Below are 18,940 nucleotides of genomic sequence, written 5' to 3' on the forward strand. Positions count from 1 at the left end.
ACTCTGCTGATGCCGGCTCAAACCGTGTCATCAAATTTGCAGATGATGTAACAAGAACGATGATGAGACGTATAGAGAGGAAGTGGAGCAGCTGTGGATTGGTGTGAGAAGAACAACCTGAGCCTGAATGTGGAGAAGACAAAGGAAATCACTGTGGACAAACCAACTCCCTCTGCGAATACATGGCTCCTCCAGAGAGTTAAGTGCACCAAGTTTCTGGGAGTTCACATCATGGATGACCTCACCTGGTCCCTTAATATCACCTCCCTGAACAAGAAGGCACAGCAGTATATTGAGGCAAGCAAAGCTCCCACCCCCATCTTAACTGTGTTTTACAGGAGCACCACTGGAGCGTCCTGAAGAGTTGCATCTCCATCTGGTATGGGAGCAGTCGAGCATGGACCACAAGTCCTACAACTGAGAGGATCATAGGGATCATCCTACTATCCACTGGGGACATTTATCAGGAGCAAGGCCCTTAGTATTATTAAGGATCCCATCCATCCATCTAGCCTCCTCTTTGACTTTCTATCATCAGGCAGGAGACTCCGATGCACAACAACAGGGACGATCAGGTTGAGAAAGTTCCTTCCCCCAGGCCATCAGGCTTCTGAACTTCCTGCTACATAATATTCGAAGTATCACTGGCTAATACATTAACCTTATAATATTTAATATTAAAACATAGAACAAAGAAATCTACAGCACATTACAGGCCTTTCGGCCTACAATGTTGTGCTGACCATGTAACCTACTCTAGAAACTGCCTAGAATTACCCTACCTCATAGCCCTCTACTTTTCTAAACTCCGTGAGTCTCTTAAAAGACCCTATCGTATCCGCTTCTACCACTGTCACCAGCAGTGTACTCCACATACCCACCACTCTGTGTGAAAATCTTAACCCTGACATCCCCTCAGTACCTATTTTCAAGTACTTTAAAACTATGCCCCCTCACGTTAGCCATTTCAGCCCTGGGTAAAAGCCTCTGGCTATACACACGATCAATGCCCCTCATCACCTTATACACATATCAGGCCACCTCTCATCCTCAGTCGCTCCAAGGAGAAAAGGCCAAGTTCATTCAACATATTCTCATAAGGCATGCTTCCCAATCCAGGCAACATCCTTGTAAATCTCCTCTCCACCCTTTCTATGGTTTTCACATCCTTCCTGTAGTGAGGCAACCAGAACTGAAAACAGTACTCCAAGTGGGGTCTGACCAGGGTCTTTTCTAGCTTAATGCACTTTAGTTTGGTATTTACGTGTGACTCATCTGTAGATTTTATCCTTACCTTCATAAGCTATTGGGTGTTAAATGCTTTACACCGTGGTTTGGAGAAATGTTGTCATGTTTCTATATACATTTTAAGTGACAATAAACTTTGATTTGAGCTACACAGAAACAACATGGAAAGTGTGCAGTGCAGCCACTATAGGTCAATAATTCCATGTGCTCCTTTTGCACTGTTGCCATCAGGAAGGTGGTATAGAAGCCTCAGGACTTACACCACTAGGTTCATGAACAGTTATTACCCATCAACCTCCAGGCTCTCAAACCAAAGGGATAACTTCATTTGCCCCATCATTGAAATGTTCCCACAACCTCAGGGTTCCCACTCACGGACTCTTCATCTCATGTCCCCGATATTTATTGCTTACTGATTTGTTCCTTCTGTATTTGCACAGTTTGTCATCTTCCGCCCACTGGTTGAACATCCTAGTTCAGTGATCTTTTGTTGATTCTGTTAGGGTATAATTCCGTAGATTTGTTGAGTATGCCCACAAGAAAATGAATCTCAGGGCTGTATATGGTGACACATATGTACTTTGATAATAAAATTTACTTTGAACGTTTTGCCAGATGATTTAAAGGAAGCTGTAATTAGGGAATATCGTAATGTTCAAAGTAAATTATAGCAACAGAGACACTGAAGAACAGATTGAGCATCAGATTTTGGAAAGGTGCAAAAATAATAGGTTGTCGTGGGTGCCTTCAACTTCCCTGATATTGGCGCCTCCTTAGTACAAACGTATTAGATGGCAGTAGAGGCAGCCATGGAAGGACATTCAATTAGCACTGTCAGACAATAACCACCAGAAGAGACACTAGGGAACACAGAAGCCGGCAGGTCCTCACCAAACTGCTGAATTGCACGGTCTGCGCTCCAGGGCAGCTCCAATGTCATGTGCACACGCCGTCGCTGGTTCTTGACTCTGCGATCTGCTTGCAATGAAATCCCGGAACTGGCTGCTTCTGAAATTATCGCAATATTCTAACAGCCAGAGAAAAGGAAAATCACAAATTAAAAACCGGAGATCAGGGATTACTGCCCCAAAACAAATAGCTGAAGTGAATTGCTTTTACCTTTTCTCCATCCATAAACCGCTGCTTCTCCGTGATGTTGAGGATTTCTACAGGAACATCAAGTTCGGATCTGGATTCGTAAGATATACTGCCATCATCGTTGCTCACAACCCTGCCTTTCCGGCCTGTCATCTGGAAAACAAAATCTCAACTGAGCAAGTCCAACAACAGAACGTTTCAACAGATCAAGCACGGAATAACAGTAATTAAAGCTGCACTACCAAGTCCTCTGCATGAATTATAGTACATTTATTATCAAAGCTGTGTATGCAGCATGCAACTCCAAAATTCGTCTTCCCAACAGTCATGAAACAAAGAAATCCATGGAACCAAACCTTTCAAAGATAAACATCAAACTCCACACGCAAAAAAAATCATGTAAACCTGAAGACAAACAAGCTAAAACACAGAATATAAAACACAAAATCAAAAGGCATATTTCAGTTCAGTTCAGTGTTTATTATCTGCAGGCAGCCCCGATTCAGAAATCACCCAAAAGTAGCAACAAAAAGAGCCACCAGAACCTGAACACATCATAAACCTGAACTTGAGTCCAAATCTACAAACCAAATTCATAAGCAGAATACTGCCTTACCTCAAATAAGTGTGACAATTTGCCAACTTACAAGCTTACTTTATGAAATCAGTACAGTTCTGGTAATTAATAAAGACAATTAGGTAGATTCAGAGCTACCTAATTTTGGGGTGGTGGGGTTGATAATAAAGATGCACAGCCCACTCAGTAGTTCAGAGAGATGGGTGAGACTTCTCAAAATAAAATTAGAGCTATCTAGATTGTTATGAATGTGCAGCAACTCTGAGGGGCCGAAGGGTACAAAGTTGCCCCCTCCTTTTTGAGAATCGCAAGATCGCTATTAATTCGGGTCTGGGACCCAGGAAATGAGAGAGAGACACGCAGAATCCACAAGGATTGGAATATGTCCTGGCCTCAGCGAAACAAAACCACTGATAATGGCTATTGTCTCTTGGAGACGGAATTGTGTTTTGAGTACTGTACTATTCATTGAAGCCCCTCAGGGGACGACCAGAATGGGCTGGTTGAGGGATTGCATCATCCCAACCTGATTGACATCTGAGACCCTGTGAGTAAGGATAAAAGAGGGTCTGGGGAACAACCCCTTTAGACACACCAGGAGAAACGCTAGAGATCCCGTGACAGCGTTTAATAGCGACAGCCGGTGGGGGCTCGTGTGTGTCCTCCCTTGCCAGGGTGGCGGGCTCATCACGGAAGAACGGTTTAGCTAAAGGAGAGGCCACAAGTGAACGGCCACGACAACGAGACACCTGACGGATCGAAATCATAAAAGGAAAATCGGCAAGTTTTTCTCAAAATCTCTCTCTCTCTCTCTCCAACCATTGCAAACACAGCGGTCCCCAAAGGCTGCAGCCTGCATGAACTGAATGAACTTTATATTTCCTTCGGACAATACATTATCCCCTAGACAACGATAGAGCTCATTTCTTATTGATTATTATTATACCCGCACTTTTAGATTTAGTATTGACGACGTATATTATCTGTATATTTGCATTGATATTATTTTTGGTGTATTTTTACTAATAAATACTATTAAAAATATTATCATCAGACTTCAACAGACCTCTCTATCTTTGCTGGTAAGTGACCCAGTTACGGGGTTCGTAACAAGATAAAAAAGCACCCCACCCCTCCTCTCAATGAGAAGACCATTCCTACTCATGTAATCGATTCACAGAACCCAGACACTGCTGTTAACCTAAGAACCCATTATCTATTTATTGAGACACAGTAAAGAATAGGTCCTTCCAGCCCTTTGAACTGCACTGACCAGCAACACCTAATTTAACCCGACCCTAATAATGGGACAATTTACAATGACCAATTAACCTACTAACACAGCCCACTCAGTTCAGGGGAAATGCTGACTATCCAAATGAAAGTCAAGGCATCTGACTGATCTGACTCACCTCCCGAATGCCTCCACACTCACATCATTGACTCTGCTGTCAATTACGAAAAACCAATATCCATCCTTGTTGTTCAAGTTATCCCGCTGAACACTGTGGGCATGCTATGTTGGTACTGGAAAGTGAGGCTACCCCCAGAAGATGCTGGTTGTTAATGCAAATGACATACTCAGGTGCCATGGTGGTGTAGCCACTAGCGCAATGCTATTACAGCTTGGGTTGCTGGAGCTCAGAGATCAATTCCAGCACTGTATGCATGTTTTCCCCATGTAATACATGGGTTTTCTCTGGGTCCTACTGGTCATTGTAAATTGTCCTGTGATCAAACTGGGGTTAAATCAGGGGTTGCTAGTGGTGTGGCTTGAAAACCCAGAAGGGCCAATTCCACAGTGTGGAATCTAGAATAAATATAGAAAATGACAGGCCAGGCAGCATCTACGGAAAGAGGAACCATTTAATGCAGAAAGGTGGTCTCCCCCACCCGGGCATAACCCTAACACACATTACGTACCATCCTCAATTTCTATTTAGTAATTCTATACCATACACTGAACTACTGCTAATTCCGCAAGAGATAATAAACCTTATAATCTGCCTAAGAATGGACATCAGTACAATGTGATGGCGAGCTTTATAACCTCAACATGCTTCCAGTGTAGCGCCACCTGTCTGCATGGAGTTTGCACATTCTCCGTCATGATGTAGGTATTGTCAATTTTTCACCCTATGCCCGACTAAATCATCCTATTTCCTCAAATCTTAAGCATGTGCTAGATGGCACATTTATCTAGAGCCAGTAGGTGATTGCTGGGAGAATTGGAGCACACCAAAAGACCATAGGCAGAATTAGGCTATTTAGCCCATCGAGTGTGCTCCGCCATTTTATTATGGCTGATTTATTTTCCCTCTCTGGTCCAATCTCTTGCCTTCTGCCCATAACCCTTCATACCCTGACTATTCAGGGATCTATCAACCTCTGTCATGAGTATACCCAATGACCACTACCAGGTTCAAGAATAGTTACTACCCCTCAACCATCCACAACTTCTAGGAGTTTCTTAACTATTGCAAAAAGGTAAGTGAGCAACAGTGTTCCATTCAGAGTCGAGCATATTGGCAAGTGGAAGAACATATTACTGAAATGCCTAATTTCTTATATATTTTGTTACAAGAACATAAGATTTCATTTTTACTGAGACATCCTGTTGGTTCTCTGCAGCCGAAATGATACTTTTACACAAAGCTTTGGTAATACACTTTAGGAGTGACAATAAACTCTACTTTAACTTCCCTCTTCTCCAGTGCTGTTAAGTTTCCCTTCAAATCTTCAGTCAACCTTCTCCCACAAACAAGCCAACCATAACTACTACCATCCCATCGCCAACCTTCTCTTTCTCTTCAAAGTTTCCAAATATTGTTGCCTTCCATACTAGCATCTAGTTTTCCCCATCAGATGTCCCTACTGTTGTGCAAGGCGCTCCTTCCCTCCGTTAGCCTGCAGCTCAAGGAGCAGCACCTACTCAGCCCCCCGATCAGGGTCATGTGAAGCCATGGGAGCAGGTGGTGGATGGTCATATGAGCAGCCAGTGCAAATCACCAGTCCTGGTTATGTGACCAATGACGTCAGGCAGACAATCTCTGAAGAATATCGATAATGGCTGGGGTCACCCAACGCTGCCCACAAGAAGGCAATCGCAAACCTCTTTGGCAGAAAAACTTGCCAAGAACAATCATGGTCTAAGATTGCCTACACCATATGACACAGCACATAATGATGATGACGACGACAGGCAAACAGGCCCTTCAGCCCACCATCTCCGTGCTGAACATCAAGTACCATGATATTGTTACGTACCCGTGACACGTGACAGTGATACCCTTGTCACGTGACTGGGGTTGAAGTTATACTGGACATGAGGTAATGGTGGAGTGATGTCATTTTCCCGCCAGTAGAGGTCATGTGACAGGTTTTTTCTACAGGGTATAAAAGGGAGACCCACCCTGTCAGGTGGGGCAGTTCGTGGCAGGATTTGCCAAGATGACTTCATATCACTGTGTGATTTAATGTGATGACGCAGTTTAGTTAAAAATGAAGTTTTATATAATGCCTAAAGTTTAAAAGGTTTCTTTGCTAAGGGAGAGTGAAGTTTGGAAAATGGAGATCGAGAAAAATCGATTTTCGATGGATTGACTTCGACCTTGTGTGATCCTCATTCGGAAGGATTTCGTTTACTATTCTCATGATAGTCTCCGCTGGAAAAAGCGGGAGATTGAGAATATTGTGGAAGGAAGGTCAGTCACTTTAAGCTGTTATATTTAATAAAATTCGACGTGGGAGTTCGACGCTGGGAATCGAAGGACATCGACGTGGAAGAGAATTTACATCGCTTTAAAAAGTCTCTCCTTTTAAAAGTACCGTGAGCTTTTGAACTGTCGGCATATCATTCTAAAGAACTGTTTTCTTTCAGCATATCGCTTTAAAGAACTGAGTTCTTTTCAATACTGCTTTAAAGACTGTTTGGGACTGCAACGCTATTAAGGACTGTTTGAGCAGCTGAGCTCGGATCATTGTTTGGGTTTGTTTACATTTGAAGGGGGTTTGTTATCAGTGTTTAATAAACGTGTTATTTGTTATAAAACCCTTCGTCTAACTCATCTATAATTATTGTTGCCTGAATACGTAACAATATATTAATTCTACTCTCCAGCACTCGTCCCAGAGCCCACTATGTCATGGTATTTCAGGTTAGGGGAGTGCCTGCCTCCACCACCCACACACAAGCTGGGTGAAAAAAATCCTTCCTCTCTCTGCCCCCACATTACTGTAAATATTTGTCTCCCGGTTACTGGCTCAGAGGGAGAAGTTCCTCAATATCCAATATTAAATTAGATGATCTCAGCCAGGCCCCTCCACCAACTCAGCCTTCTCCAGCAGAATGAAAACAAACACAGCCTATCCAATTTCTCCCTATAACTAAAAAATGATCCCAGTGAATTGTCTCAGCCCTCCCCCTTGTCAACCATGTAATTTTTTTTGTTGCTATTTTTAGGTGATTTTGAATCGGGGTGGCCTGCAGATAACAAAATATGCCAGGACTCCTTTTGATTTTGTGTTTATATTCTGCGTTTTTTCACTTTTTTTTGTTTGCACGGTTTATTTTTATTTAGTGCATAGTGGTGGTGGTGGGGGGTGTTCAATGTTTATTCTTTTAACAGGTTTCATGGTTTTTGTTTCGTGACTGTCTGTGGGGAAGACAAATCTTAGGGTTGTATACCGCATACATACTTTTTGATAATAAATGTACTTGAACCCTTCCTATAACCTTGATTTCAACATTTAAGGTGAGGTTTCATAGGTACATGGATGGTAGGGATATGGAGGGTGATAGTCCCGGTGCAGGTTGATGGGAGTAGGCAGTTTAAATGGTTCAGCATGGACTAGATGGACTGAAGGGCCTGTTTCTGGGCTATACTTTTTTATGACTTTGGTTTTTACATCATGCTCAGACATGTACAAACTTTAGCTCTTCCAAAGTTCTGCTCGCAAAATTTGAGCCACTCTGTTGCACTAATCTCTCACCTCAATATTTGAGACCTACTTTTTCCTCCATTGCAATTCCAACATTGTTTAAAAATTACTGCTGGTTTTTCATCAAATCTTCAATGCTATGTAGTTTATCTTGTGACTCAGGTTTTGCTCGGTATCACAGCAGTGATCCCCATGACAGAAGCGGGTCATAGTTATGGATGTGCGCATTTTACATCGATACTTTCTTGGAACTGACCTCTGCTACGTTATCTGGGCCACCCAGCTCGTCTATGAGCTCATCCAGTGTATTTGGAGGTAGATCTTCGGCTAGTCTGTCCAGCTTCTCCAGTAATTCTCGTTTCATTTGCTGGGCTCTTTCCACTGCGTCCTGGCTGGCTACAATACTATGGCTACTGTTACCTTGAGTTTTAATCAGAGGAAAAATGGAATAAGTTAAGTAACAGTTAGGAGTTCATTTATTTTTCAAAATAGACTCTAATCCTTGTCTGATTACAGTGCAAGATAAAAAGTACATACTTTAATGCAATTTCATTCGCATGATACTGCAACCCCTTTACCTGAAGGAAGTGCATTGTTGGTTGTGCAGCTGATTGAAGAGAAACTGGGCTTTTTCGATCCAAGGCCAGATGCTAGTAAGGCACTCTGGATAGAATCGGGATCAATACTTTTCTTCTTCTTTTTCTTCTCTTTGTCCTTCTTCCTTTCCTTCCTCACTAACCAAGGATCTGTTCCAATCCAAAAGGAGAATGGTTACAAATACTGTTGTGGGTGGGGGATGGGGTGTGACAACATCCAGTTTGGGAGCAGAAATCTCACGTTTCCCCACATAAGCCTAAGGCATCCCCCACCACCAAATCATTACACGAAACCCCCTTCATTTCTGCCATTCTCAAATTATTCAGCCCAACAAGTCTGTTCTGATGTTCCATCATGGATGATTTATTACCCTTCTCAATCCCATTCTCCTACCTTCTCTCTGTAACTTCTGACACCTTGACTAATGAAGAACCCATCGATTTCTGCTTTAAATATACCCAATGACTTGGCCTCCACAGCTGTCTGTGGCAATGAATTCCACAGATTCACCACTCTGTCTGAAGAAATTCCTGAGCCTCAAGCCCAAAGAAGGCGGCAACAGAATCTTCTCCAGCTGCCTCAGCAGTTACAACCAGTCCCTCACAACAAGGTTTCAGTTAATATGCCCAATAGTTGCCACAGCTGATACACCCCAAGCCCAACTCTTCATCTTCACTTCCTGAATCTATTAGAATCAATGTACTAAATCTTCTGACCACTCACCCTATCATTGTCATCCCCCATTGAATTCACACCACTCTCCAGAATACACCTGCTTTCGCATGTCTTTCCAATTAATACTTCTGACTTACGATGTTTGTACAGACTGCAGATAGAGATCACCATTTAGTTCACTGAATATTTGTGTGCTGTCAGACTGAATAATGGTCAGGATTTAGCAGAGCATGGTTTATTGATGTGGAACATACATCTTGCTGAGAGATTGAAATCTCAAAACAGGAAGTTGGAAGAACACATATCAGTCCTCACTGAGGGCTCAGGGTGGAAAGGCTGAGCAGTTTTAAGGAACCAACATCTCAGAGTAGGTGTCCTAAGACCAACTCACTGATGCTATCATGAAGAAAGCTTGCCAGTGGCTCTACTCTGTTAGGAGTTCATGGAAATTTGGTAAAAACACTTGCAAATTTCTACAGACGTACAGTGGAGAACATTCTGCCTGGTGTGGAGGCTCCAATATATAGGATTAGAGATGTAGGAACAACCCTCCCTACCATCAAGGACATCTTCAAGTGACAATGCCTCAAGAAGGCATGTAAGACCCCATCCAAGACATTGCCCTTTTCTGTTTAAAAGCCACCAGGGAGGTGGTACAGGAGCTTCAAGACCCATTCAATGATTCAGGATTAGCTTCTGGCCTTCCATCATCAGAATTCTGAAGGGTGCACGAATAATCCTTTTCTTTTGCACTAGTTCTTTGTGATCTGCAGTAATTCTACACCATACACTCAACTACTGCTAATTCCACAAAAGATAATAAATCTTGTATCTGCCTGAGAAGAATGGACATCAGTACAATGTGATGGGGAGCTTTACAACCTCAACATGCTTCCTGTGTAGCGCCACCTGTCTGCACGGAGTTTGCACATTCTCTTTCATGACACAGATATTGTCAATTTTTCACCCTAAGCCTGACCGAATCATCCCACTGCCTCAAATCTTAAGCATGTGCTAGCTGACACATTGAATATCTAGAGCCAGTAGGTGGCTGCTGGGAAAATTGGAGCACACCAAAAGATCATGGGCAGAATTAGGCCATTTGGCCCATCGAGTGTGCTCTGCCATTTTATCATGGCTGATTTATTTTCCCTCTCAGCCCCATTCTCCTGCCTCCTTCCCTCAACCCTTCACACTCAACTAATCAAGAATCTATTAACCTCTGCCTTAAATATACCCAATGACCACCACCAGGTTCAGGAATAGTTACTCCTCCTCAACCATTAGGCTCTTGAATAAAAGAGGATAACTACACTCACTTGCCCCATCATTGAGATGTTCTCACCACCAATGATCTCACTTAGAGGACTTTATTTCATTATCTCATGTTCTTGTTATTTATTACTTATTTATTTTTATTTGTTGTTTTCTGTACTCCGGTTAGATCTTTCATTGAAATCAGGAAATAGCAAGTTGGTAGTACACACACCAGTTCTCACTGAGGGCTCAGTGGTGGAAAGGATGAGCAGTTTCAAGTTTCTGGGCACCAGCACCTCAGAGGATGGGTCCTAGGACCAACACAGTAATCTGAGTATAACCACAAGAGTATGAATCTCAGGGTTATATATGGTGACATGCAGTTGCAAGAAAAAGTTTGTAAATCCTTTGCAATTACCTGTTTTGTCTGTATTAATTACTTACTAAATATGGTCTGATCTTCATCTAAGTCACAATAGGAGACAAACACAATCTGCCTAAACTAATAACACACACAATTGTACTTCTTTCTCATCGATACTGAGTACAGCATCTAAACAATCACAGTCTAGATTCAAAAAAATGTATGTGAACCTCTGGGGTAAAGCCTTCTACAAAAGCTTTTTGGAGTCAAGTGTTCCAATCAATAAGATGAGATTGGAGGTGTGGGTTGTAGAGGTGCCCTGCCGTATAAAAGAGACACACAAAGTCAGGTTACTGACAGAACCTGCTCTTCTCAAGAAAGATCTGTTTATGTGCATCATACCTCAATCAAAGCAACTTTCAGAGGACCTTAGAAGAATTGTAGAGATGCATGAAGCTGGAAAAGACTACAAAAGCATGTCTAAAGACCTGAGTGTTCATCAGTCCACAGTAAGAGACATTGTTTACAAATGGAGGAAACTCAGTACTGTTGCTACTCTCCCTGGGAATGGGCATCCTGCAAAGATCACACCAACAGCACAATGTGCAATGCTGAGTGAGGTGAAAAAGAACCCAAGGGTAACAGCAAAAGACCTGCAGAAATCTCTAGAACTTGCTGAAGTCTCTGTTCATGCATCTACTAGAAGAAAAGCACTGAACAAGAATGGTGTTCATTGAAGGGCACCACGGAGAAAACAACTGCCCTCCAAGAAAAAAACCACAGCTACACATCTCCTCAGGCTTGCAAAAGACACCTGGATGTCCATAACACTTCTGGCACAATGTCCTGTAGACAGATGAGATGAGAGTTGAACGTTTTGGCAGAAATGTACACTGCTAGATTTGCAAGTAAAAGGGCACTGCATATCAACACCAAAACCTCATCCCAACTGTGAAGCATGGTGGCAAGAGCATCATGCCTTGGGGCTGCTTTGCTGCCTCAGGGCCCAAACAACTTGCAATCAATTGTATCAAGACGTTATACAGGAGAATGCCAGATGGCATTCCGTCGCCAGAAGCTTAATAGAAGTTGGATGATGCAACAAGGCAATGGTCCAAAACACAAGAATAAATCACAACAAAATGGTTTAAAAAGATATGTGTTGGAATGGCTAAGTCAGAGTCCAGACCCTAACTCAATTGAGTTGCTGTGGCATGACCCGAGGAGGACTGTTCATGCAAGGTATCCCAGAAATATTGATGAACTGAAACAGTTTTGAATGGAGGACTGGTCTAAAATTTCTCCTCACCATTGTGCAAGTCTGATCATCAGCTACAGGAAATGTTTGGTGAAGGTTATTGCTGCTAAAGGTGATTCTACAAGCAATTAAACACAAAGATTCACATACTTTTTCCAGCCTGGACTGTGAATGAATAAACAATGTGCTCAATAAAGACATGTGAAGTACAATTGTGTGTTTAGGCAGATTGTGTTTATCTATTATTGTGAGTTATATGAAGATCAGAGCATATTTTATCAATAATTACTGCAGAAAACCAGGTAATTGAAAAGAGATCACTAATTTTTTTTTCTTGCAACTGTGTAGGTACTTTGATAATAAAATTTACGTTGAACATTGACTTGATCGCCACAGCAGAGCTCTAGGAGGCAATATTCAGAGGCAATGACCTAGATCACATTACAGTTAACCGCACTTACATTACACCGCTCACTGCCGGCTGCACAAATTGTCCTTTCTCATTCTGGGCTCTATGGACACTAGTCTAGAACAGAACTGCTGCTCATCTGTCACCAACTTACCATCCTCCTCATCAGAAGATTCATCCCTGAAAGGGTTGAAGTCATCGTCGGCAGAACTGACAGAGTGAAAACTTTCTGCATCACTGCCTTCACTTTCAGACACTTCAGATTCACTCCCTGAAGAGCTGCTCCCAGCAAGCCCTTTGCTCTTGCGAACTTTTTTAGCTTCACGTTTGTCCTCGTTGGCTGAAAAGTAACAAGTCACATTTAAAAGTTTTCACAGAAGAAAATTAATCAAACTTGTCATTTTTCAAATGCAAGGTTTTGAGTCAAAACTTTCAGCACCCCGGGTCCTTAATAAGCAGGAAAGCTAAGTACTGCCCAGTCAAACATCTTACTGGAAGTTTGGTCCAAGTGATAGACTTTTAAAGAGAGTTACAATAATATGTAAAGATTGTAGTTTAACAGCTGCTGGGATCAAATGAAGGTGGGCTAAGGGAGGCATGGACTCAGCTTAATCAGAGTAGTAAGCCACACAGCTATTCTGAAATTCATGCCTGTAGTTGATATTCTAATTCAGCACCATTCTCAGATCCTCTGTGGCCCTCACTCAGATTTATTGATTTCCATCTTGAACGAAAAGGGGCGTTCACAACCCTTCATGTTTGAGAAATCCAAAGGCTCAGTGAAGGTTTCTCTTTTCTTTTGTAAACTCCCTACCTCTTATGCTCAAGCAGTTGTATCATCAGAGGCTGCTCAGGCACAGAAAATATGGCTCAGCCGCTGTCACCCCTTTCAATATATTCTCCTAATCATATGCTCTCAACTTTCCCCCCTTATACCTTCACAGATTCCTCCGTTCAGATTTAACATCCAAGTTTTATATCAACTTTGTAGATGATGAGATTCTAAGTAAAATTCTAAACATATTACTGCCTCTCTCTCACAAAAGGCCCTCGACCCTAGGGTAACCTAATAGCCCTTTCTCACCGCACTAACCCCAAGACCCTATAGAGCTTTTTACCTGGTTGATTCCTCAAGGTACTGATGCAGAACAGTTTCAAATATTTCCATAAATTCATATTACAGCAAGTTTGATCTCTCTAGACTCCTATAACACATGAACCTCTAACCACCTGATTTATACCATGCTGTGTTGTACCCATATGGTAGTCCCCTGCCTTTGCCAATTTTTGATTTGACTCAAAAAGTAATTATGCCTCTACGTAATTCATCATGACAAAATTGTTCCTCATCACTGATCACCCCCTTAAATAACAGTTCTACAGCAGCACCCCCTTCTTCCCAAATGTCAAATACAGTGGACTCTGGTAAATTGAGCCATTAGTTAATTTGGGACAACCGCTTATTTGGGACAAACTCCTAAAGAACAAAAATGAATTGAGAAAACAGCCCGGACTCCCTTAATTTATTTTGGAAACTATGTCGCTAATTGGGACCGGAGACTGTTGCAGATCAGTTTCTATCTAGGGTCAATCGTGTGCACGTGTGACTGTTAAGACACCACACAATGCTCAGTGAACAGTTTTTAAATAGCATTAGTTGTGTGTGCTTGTGTTCAAAAAGCAGTGATCTTTGTCATTGATAGCTGGCGAGAAATAAGCAGTAAGACAAATTAGAACTGTTTTGCTCAATGTGGTTTCAAACATTTAGGTGTAGAGATGCTAGAGATTTTATATTTTATACATTTTTTGTGCCTTGAATTAATCTAATCTAATGGTGTGGACACATTTGTTTACAGAGTCTTTGTCATTGTAAACATTCACCTGTGCATCAGAAAATTTTTGATGTACATTTGTTCTCGTCCGTTTTCACCTTTGCTTTTCCTGCTTTGTCTTTCTTTCCTTAGCTCTGCAACTTGCTAAAGCCAAACTAGCGGAACCTTTCCCAATAATAACAGCACACCCTCTTGCAAGGATTATGGCCCTGCTGAATTTCAACCCTTCCCAGTAGTATACGTTCCACCTGCCTTAAAAATGCCCCTCTGCCTCAAATCGAAAGCCCTCACTTCTGCCCACCAACACATAGATGTGCTCAATTCCCCAATTTCTATGCATAGCACTGAGAATAATCCTGAGTTGGAAGTCTTGCTTTCCAATCACTTCCCAGCTCTCAAAACTCTCCATGAAAATTGACGAGAACTTTTCAATATAAATAGATAACACATCCATTTGAGATAATTTTTTTGGTTTAAGTTGCTAGTGCTTTACGACTTAATTCCTCTTGAGACAGTAGAATTTATTAATGTACTGAGATAGAGCACTGAATAGGTCCATCCAGCACTTCGAACTGCAGCAATCCTCCGATTTGACCCTAGCTTAATCATGGGACAATTTACAATGACCAATTAACCTACTAACCGGTACATCCTTGGATGGTGGGAGGAAACTGGAGCACACGGAGAAAACTCACATAGTTGTGGGGATGATGTACAAACTCCTTACAGAACATTAAAATTGAACTCTGAACTCCGATACCTGAAGCTGCATTAACATCACAGAAACTGGTGTCCAAGGTACTTGAATACATATGGGAATGAACGATTACAGGAAACTGCAGTCAGTCATGTTGTCACTTACCCAGCATACAGACACTTAAATGCGATAACAGTCTGGGTATGTTCACTAATTGTTACATACTTTCAGATGTTTTTAAAGACTTTTTTAAAATTATAAATTTGTAGCAGGAGGCAACTAAACTTGATGAAAACAATGCAGAAGTGATTTACATGAACTTTGACAACATTCCTCCATGGAAGGATGGTACAGAGATCAAGGAACAAGGAATCTGATGCCAAACTGGATCTAAAATCAGTTTGGTGGCAGAAGGTGGTGGCACTGGTGCAATGGCTTTTAATGATAGAGGGGATAGGACACTGTAAGACACAGGAACAGAATTAGGCCATTCAACCCATTAAGTCTGCTCCCCACTTCATCATGGCTGATTCATTTCCCTGTCAACCCCTAATCTCCTGACTTCTCCCCATCTCGTTTCATACCCTGACTAAACAAGAACATATTAGCCTCCACCTTAAATGCATCCAGTGACGTGGCTTCCACAGCTGCCTGTGGCAATGAATTTCAGATTCATCACCGTCTACCAAAAGAAATTCCTCCTCAACTCTGTTCTAAATGGAGAACTGCTATTTTGAGACTGTGCCCTCTGGTCCTAGACTCCTCCACCAAAGGGAACATCCCCTTTGGCCAACTGGAAAGGTTGGGCAGGATAGAGGCAGAGAGAATTTAATCCAGACAAGTGTTAGGTGATGTACTCAGGACGTCAAATGTTGGCAGGACATGTCGAGTAAATGGCAAAGGGCCAGAGAAGCATGGCCGCATTCCTTAATACACCTTAGGTTAATCAACTTTTCTCTATTTATTGCATTGTGAAGGGCAATTCCATTGGGTTTTGGATATGGAAGAGGTTTGGGAAGCTGATTTTGGATCGGTAAGTGTTCAGATATAGAAGGGGTTTAAAAGCTGTGTTTGGGCATGGTGCAGCCAGTAGAGGCACTGCAGGTCAGCACCAGGTTCAATCCCAACCTCAGGGGCCAAGTGGACTCTGCACACTCTCCATGTTTGTGTGGGTTTCCTCTCATAACAGTGTGGAGGGTGACAGGCTAATTCTGCAGATGAATAGTCGAATCTAGGACTAGTTGATGAGAATGCAGAGGGAATAAAAGAAGAGGTATTAACATAGGATTAGTGTCAATGTGTGGGGATTAAGCCGGACAAAGGGTCTGTTTCTGTGCCATCTCAATGACTAATTACCAACAATGCAGTAAACTGAAAATTGTGGATGTAATCCTAGGTGTATTAAGGAATGCAGGATGTATTGCTCAAACATTTACCAGTATTTCAATACACTTTTATTTCCAGTGCAGATTATCTAATCAAATGCCACAGTTTATTTTCAAAATTACCTTGGAGAATTTCTTACAAAGCTTTCATAACTCAGACCTGTCATCGAGCTCAATACACTAAACCTACTGCTAATGCTCTGCCTGAGCCTTCACCACCAAACGCCAGCGATTTGCCCAGCAGCAGCCCCACCAATATATCGGTGCTTTAATCAGCAGCAGCTTTGTCCATTCTTCCATTCTGATAAGAGATTCGAAGTGGCCCAGTAAAATACAATGAAACAATCGCTGTTTATCCTACCCATGTAAACACGAAACCAGGGGACCAAGAAGCATCACGCAACTTGTATATTTAACATCTGTTGGAAATAAATTCGCTAAATAACCAGCGTTGATTCTTTTATAGACAAGGCCCCACACTCGTCTAATTTAACAAGCCACATCTGAAAGACCAATCCGTTTGCCCAAGTAGTTCAAGTTAGCGCTAAAGGTCAGTGATAGAGACGATGAGCTGCCGTGACGCTTTGATCAACATGAATGATGCGGGTAGTCTGAGCAATCCCAATTCACTGAAAGCCAAGTAAACTTCCCACTCACATGTGTAAAAAGAATGAAATCAATTAGAAATTAATTATAAAAGTTAAAAATAAAATAAATCATAAGCTTGAAACCACTTGGGTATTATAAAGATTAATTAAACCAGGTATAATTGAAAAGAAGCTTGCCTTATCCTCAAGATTCAACACTAAGTCCAACCTGGCACAGGATCCTAAAGGACTCCCCAGTGTACACACTGAGAGACAGTCGTGGACATCGTACTCCATCACACACTCACCAATATCAGTGTGAGGGACAGTCGTGGACATCGTACTCCATCACACACTCACCAATATCAGTGTGAGGGACAGTCGTGGATATCGTACTCCATCACACACTCACCAATATCAGTGTGAGGGACAGTCGTGGACATCGTACTCCATCACACACTCACCAATATCACTGTGAGGGACAGTCGTGGACATCGTACTCCATCACACACTCACCAATATCAGTGTGAGGGACAGTTGTAGACATCGTACTCCATCACACTCACCAATATCAGTGTGAGGGACAGTTGTGGACATCTTACTCCATCACACATTCACCAATATCAGTGTGAGGGAAGATCATACCTTTCCGTTTTTTCCCTTTGTTCTGCCTCGATGGACTGTCATTGGGAGAGTCTTGATTGCTAGGCGCATTCATTTCTATCCCCAACAAACTGTACAACTTCTTTCTGTCAGGTGCTGGGAAATGTTTCTCAATCAAAGACTGAAGAACACCTCTGAAAGTGAAAAAAAGTAACCTTGAAACTACATTATGAATAGCTTCTGTTAACAATAAACACAGGAGATTCTGCAGATGCTGTAGGAACTCAGCATGTCAGGCAGTATCTATGGAAATGAATAATCAATTGACATTTTGGGCTGACAGCATTCATCAAGACTTTGCTTGTGTTAACAATGCTTGTCAGCAAATAAATTATGCTTAGAAACCCTGTTAACTCCAGAAGGCAATGATCTCAATTATTTCAAACATTAACTCCTTTATGCCCAAAGAACAGACACCAGTAGGGTAAAGATTCAGTGAGAGTTGATTATCGGTTCTCAGCTCCAACTTGCCCAGATTTACATATCAGCCCTTGGAGAGCTCAATTAGGAACTCCAGTACCGAACCAAGGAGATGGCCACATCCAGTGAAATACACAAACCCGAAGTAAAACTCTTTATCAGAAATTTCAAGCTACTACCAAGTCATGACTTTACTTGAGTGTACAGAACAAACAGATGTTTCCTTTCTTCACTATGGATCTGTTACTTTCATTGTAAAAGTTTGTGTTAAAAGGCAATTTCTTTGATCTGAAGCAAAACAGAAAATTCTGGAGGACTTGCTAAGTTCCGCCAGCATTTTGTCTATTGTTCAAGATTTCTAACACCTGCAGGATCTCTTGCATCTTTGATCTTCAGGGTAGAAACTGAAAGGCTGTTACACATGTAAATTCATCTAAAGAACTGATATTAACAGTCCACTTTCAGGTGACCACTTCAGGGTGTATTTCATTCATCAGATTATATTATAGAAACACAGAAAACCTACAGCACAGCACAGGCCCTTCGGTCCACAAAGCTGTGCCGAACACATCCTTACCTTAGAACTACCTAGGCTTACCCATAGCCCTCTATTTTTCTAAGCTCCACGTACCCATCCAGGAGTCTCTTAAAAGACCCTATCATTTTCACCTCCACAACCGCTGCCGGCAGCCCATTCCACGCACTCACCACTTTCCGAGTAAAAAAACTTAACCCTGACATCTCCTCTGTACCTACTCCCCAGCACCTTAAACCTGTGTCCTCTTGTGGCAACCATTTCAACCTGGGAAAAAGCCTCTGACTATCCATACGATCAATGCCTCTCATCATCTTATACACCTCTATCAGGTCACCTCTCATCCTCCTTCACTCCAAGGAGAAAAGGCCGAGTTCACTCAACCTAATCTCATAAG

The 18,940-nt window shown here is 42.1% G+C and overlaps 1 protein-coding gene across 1 annotated transcript in view; it reads right to left on the reverse strand.

Moving 5' to 3' along the window:
• Positions 1-18,940, reverse strand: part of sbno1 (strawberry notch homolog 1 (Drosophila)) — a 124,149-nt gene that overhangs the window by 25,666 nt on the left and 79,543 nt on the right. Inside the window, exons 15-20 of the mRNA XM_073052000.1 lie at positions 17,571-17,722; positions 12,579-12,764; positions 8,443-8,610; positions 8,121-8,284; positions 2,368-2,499; positions 2,140-2,275 (exon numbers count right to left, since the gene is read on the reverse strand). Coding sequence (XP_072908101.1) covers positions 2,140-2,275; positions 2,368-2,499; positions 8,121-8,284; positions 8,443-8,610; positions 12,579-12,764; positions 17,571-17,722 — 938 coding nt within the window. The remainder of the gene's footprint in view (positions 1-2,139; positions 2,276-2,367; positions 2,500-8,120; positions 8,285-8,442; positions 8,611-12,578; positions 12,765-17,570; positions 17,723-18,940) is intronic.

This window comes from Hemitrygon akajei, chromosome 7, assembly GCF_048418815.1.
Source record: "Hemitrygon akajei chromosome 7, sHemAka1.3, whole genome shotgun sequence".
In the NCBI taxonomy this organism is placed as follows: Eukaryota; Metazoa; Chordata; class Chondrichthyes; order Myliobatiformes; family Dasyatidae; genus Hemitrygon; species Hemitrygon akajei.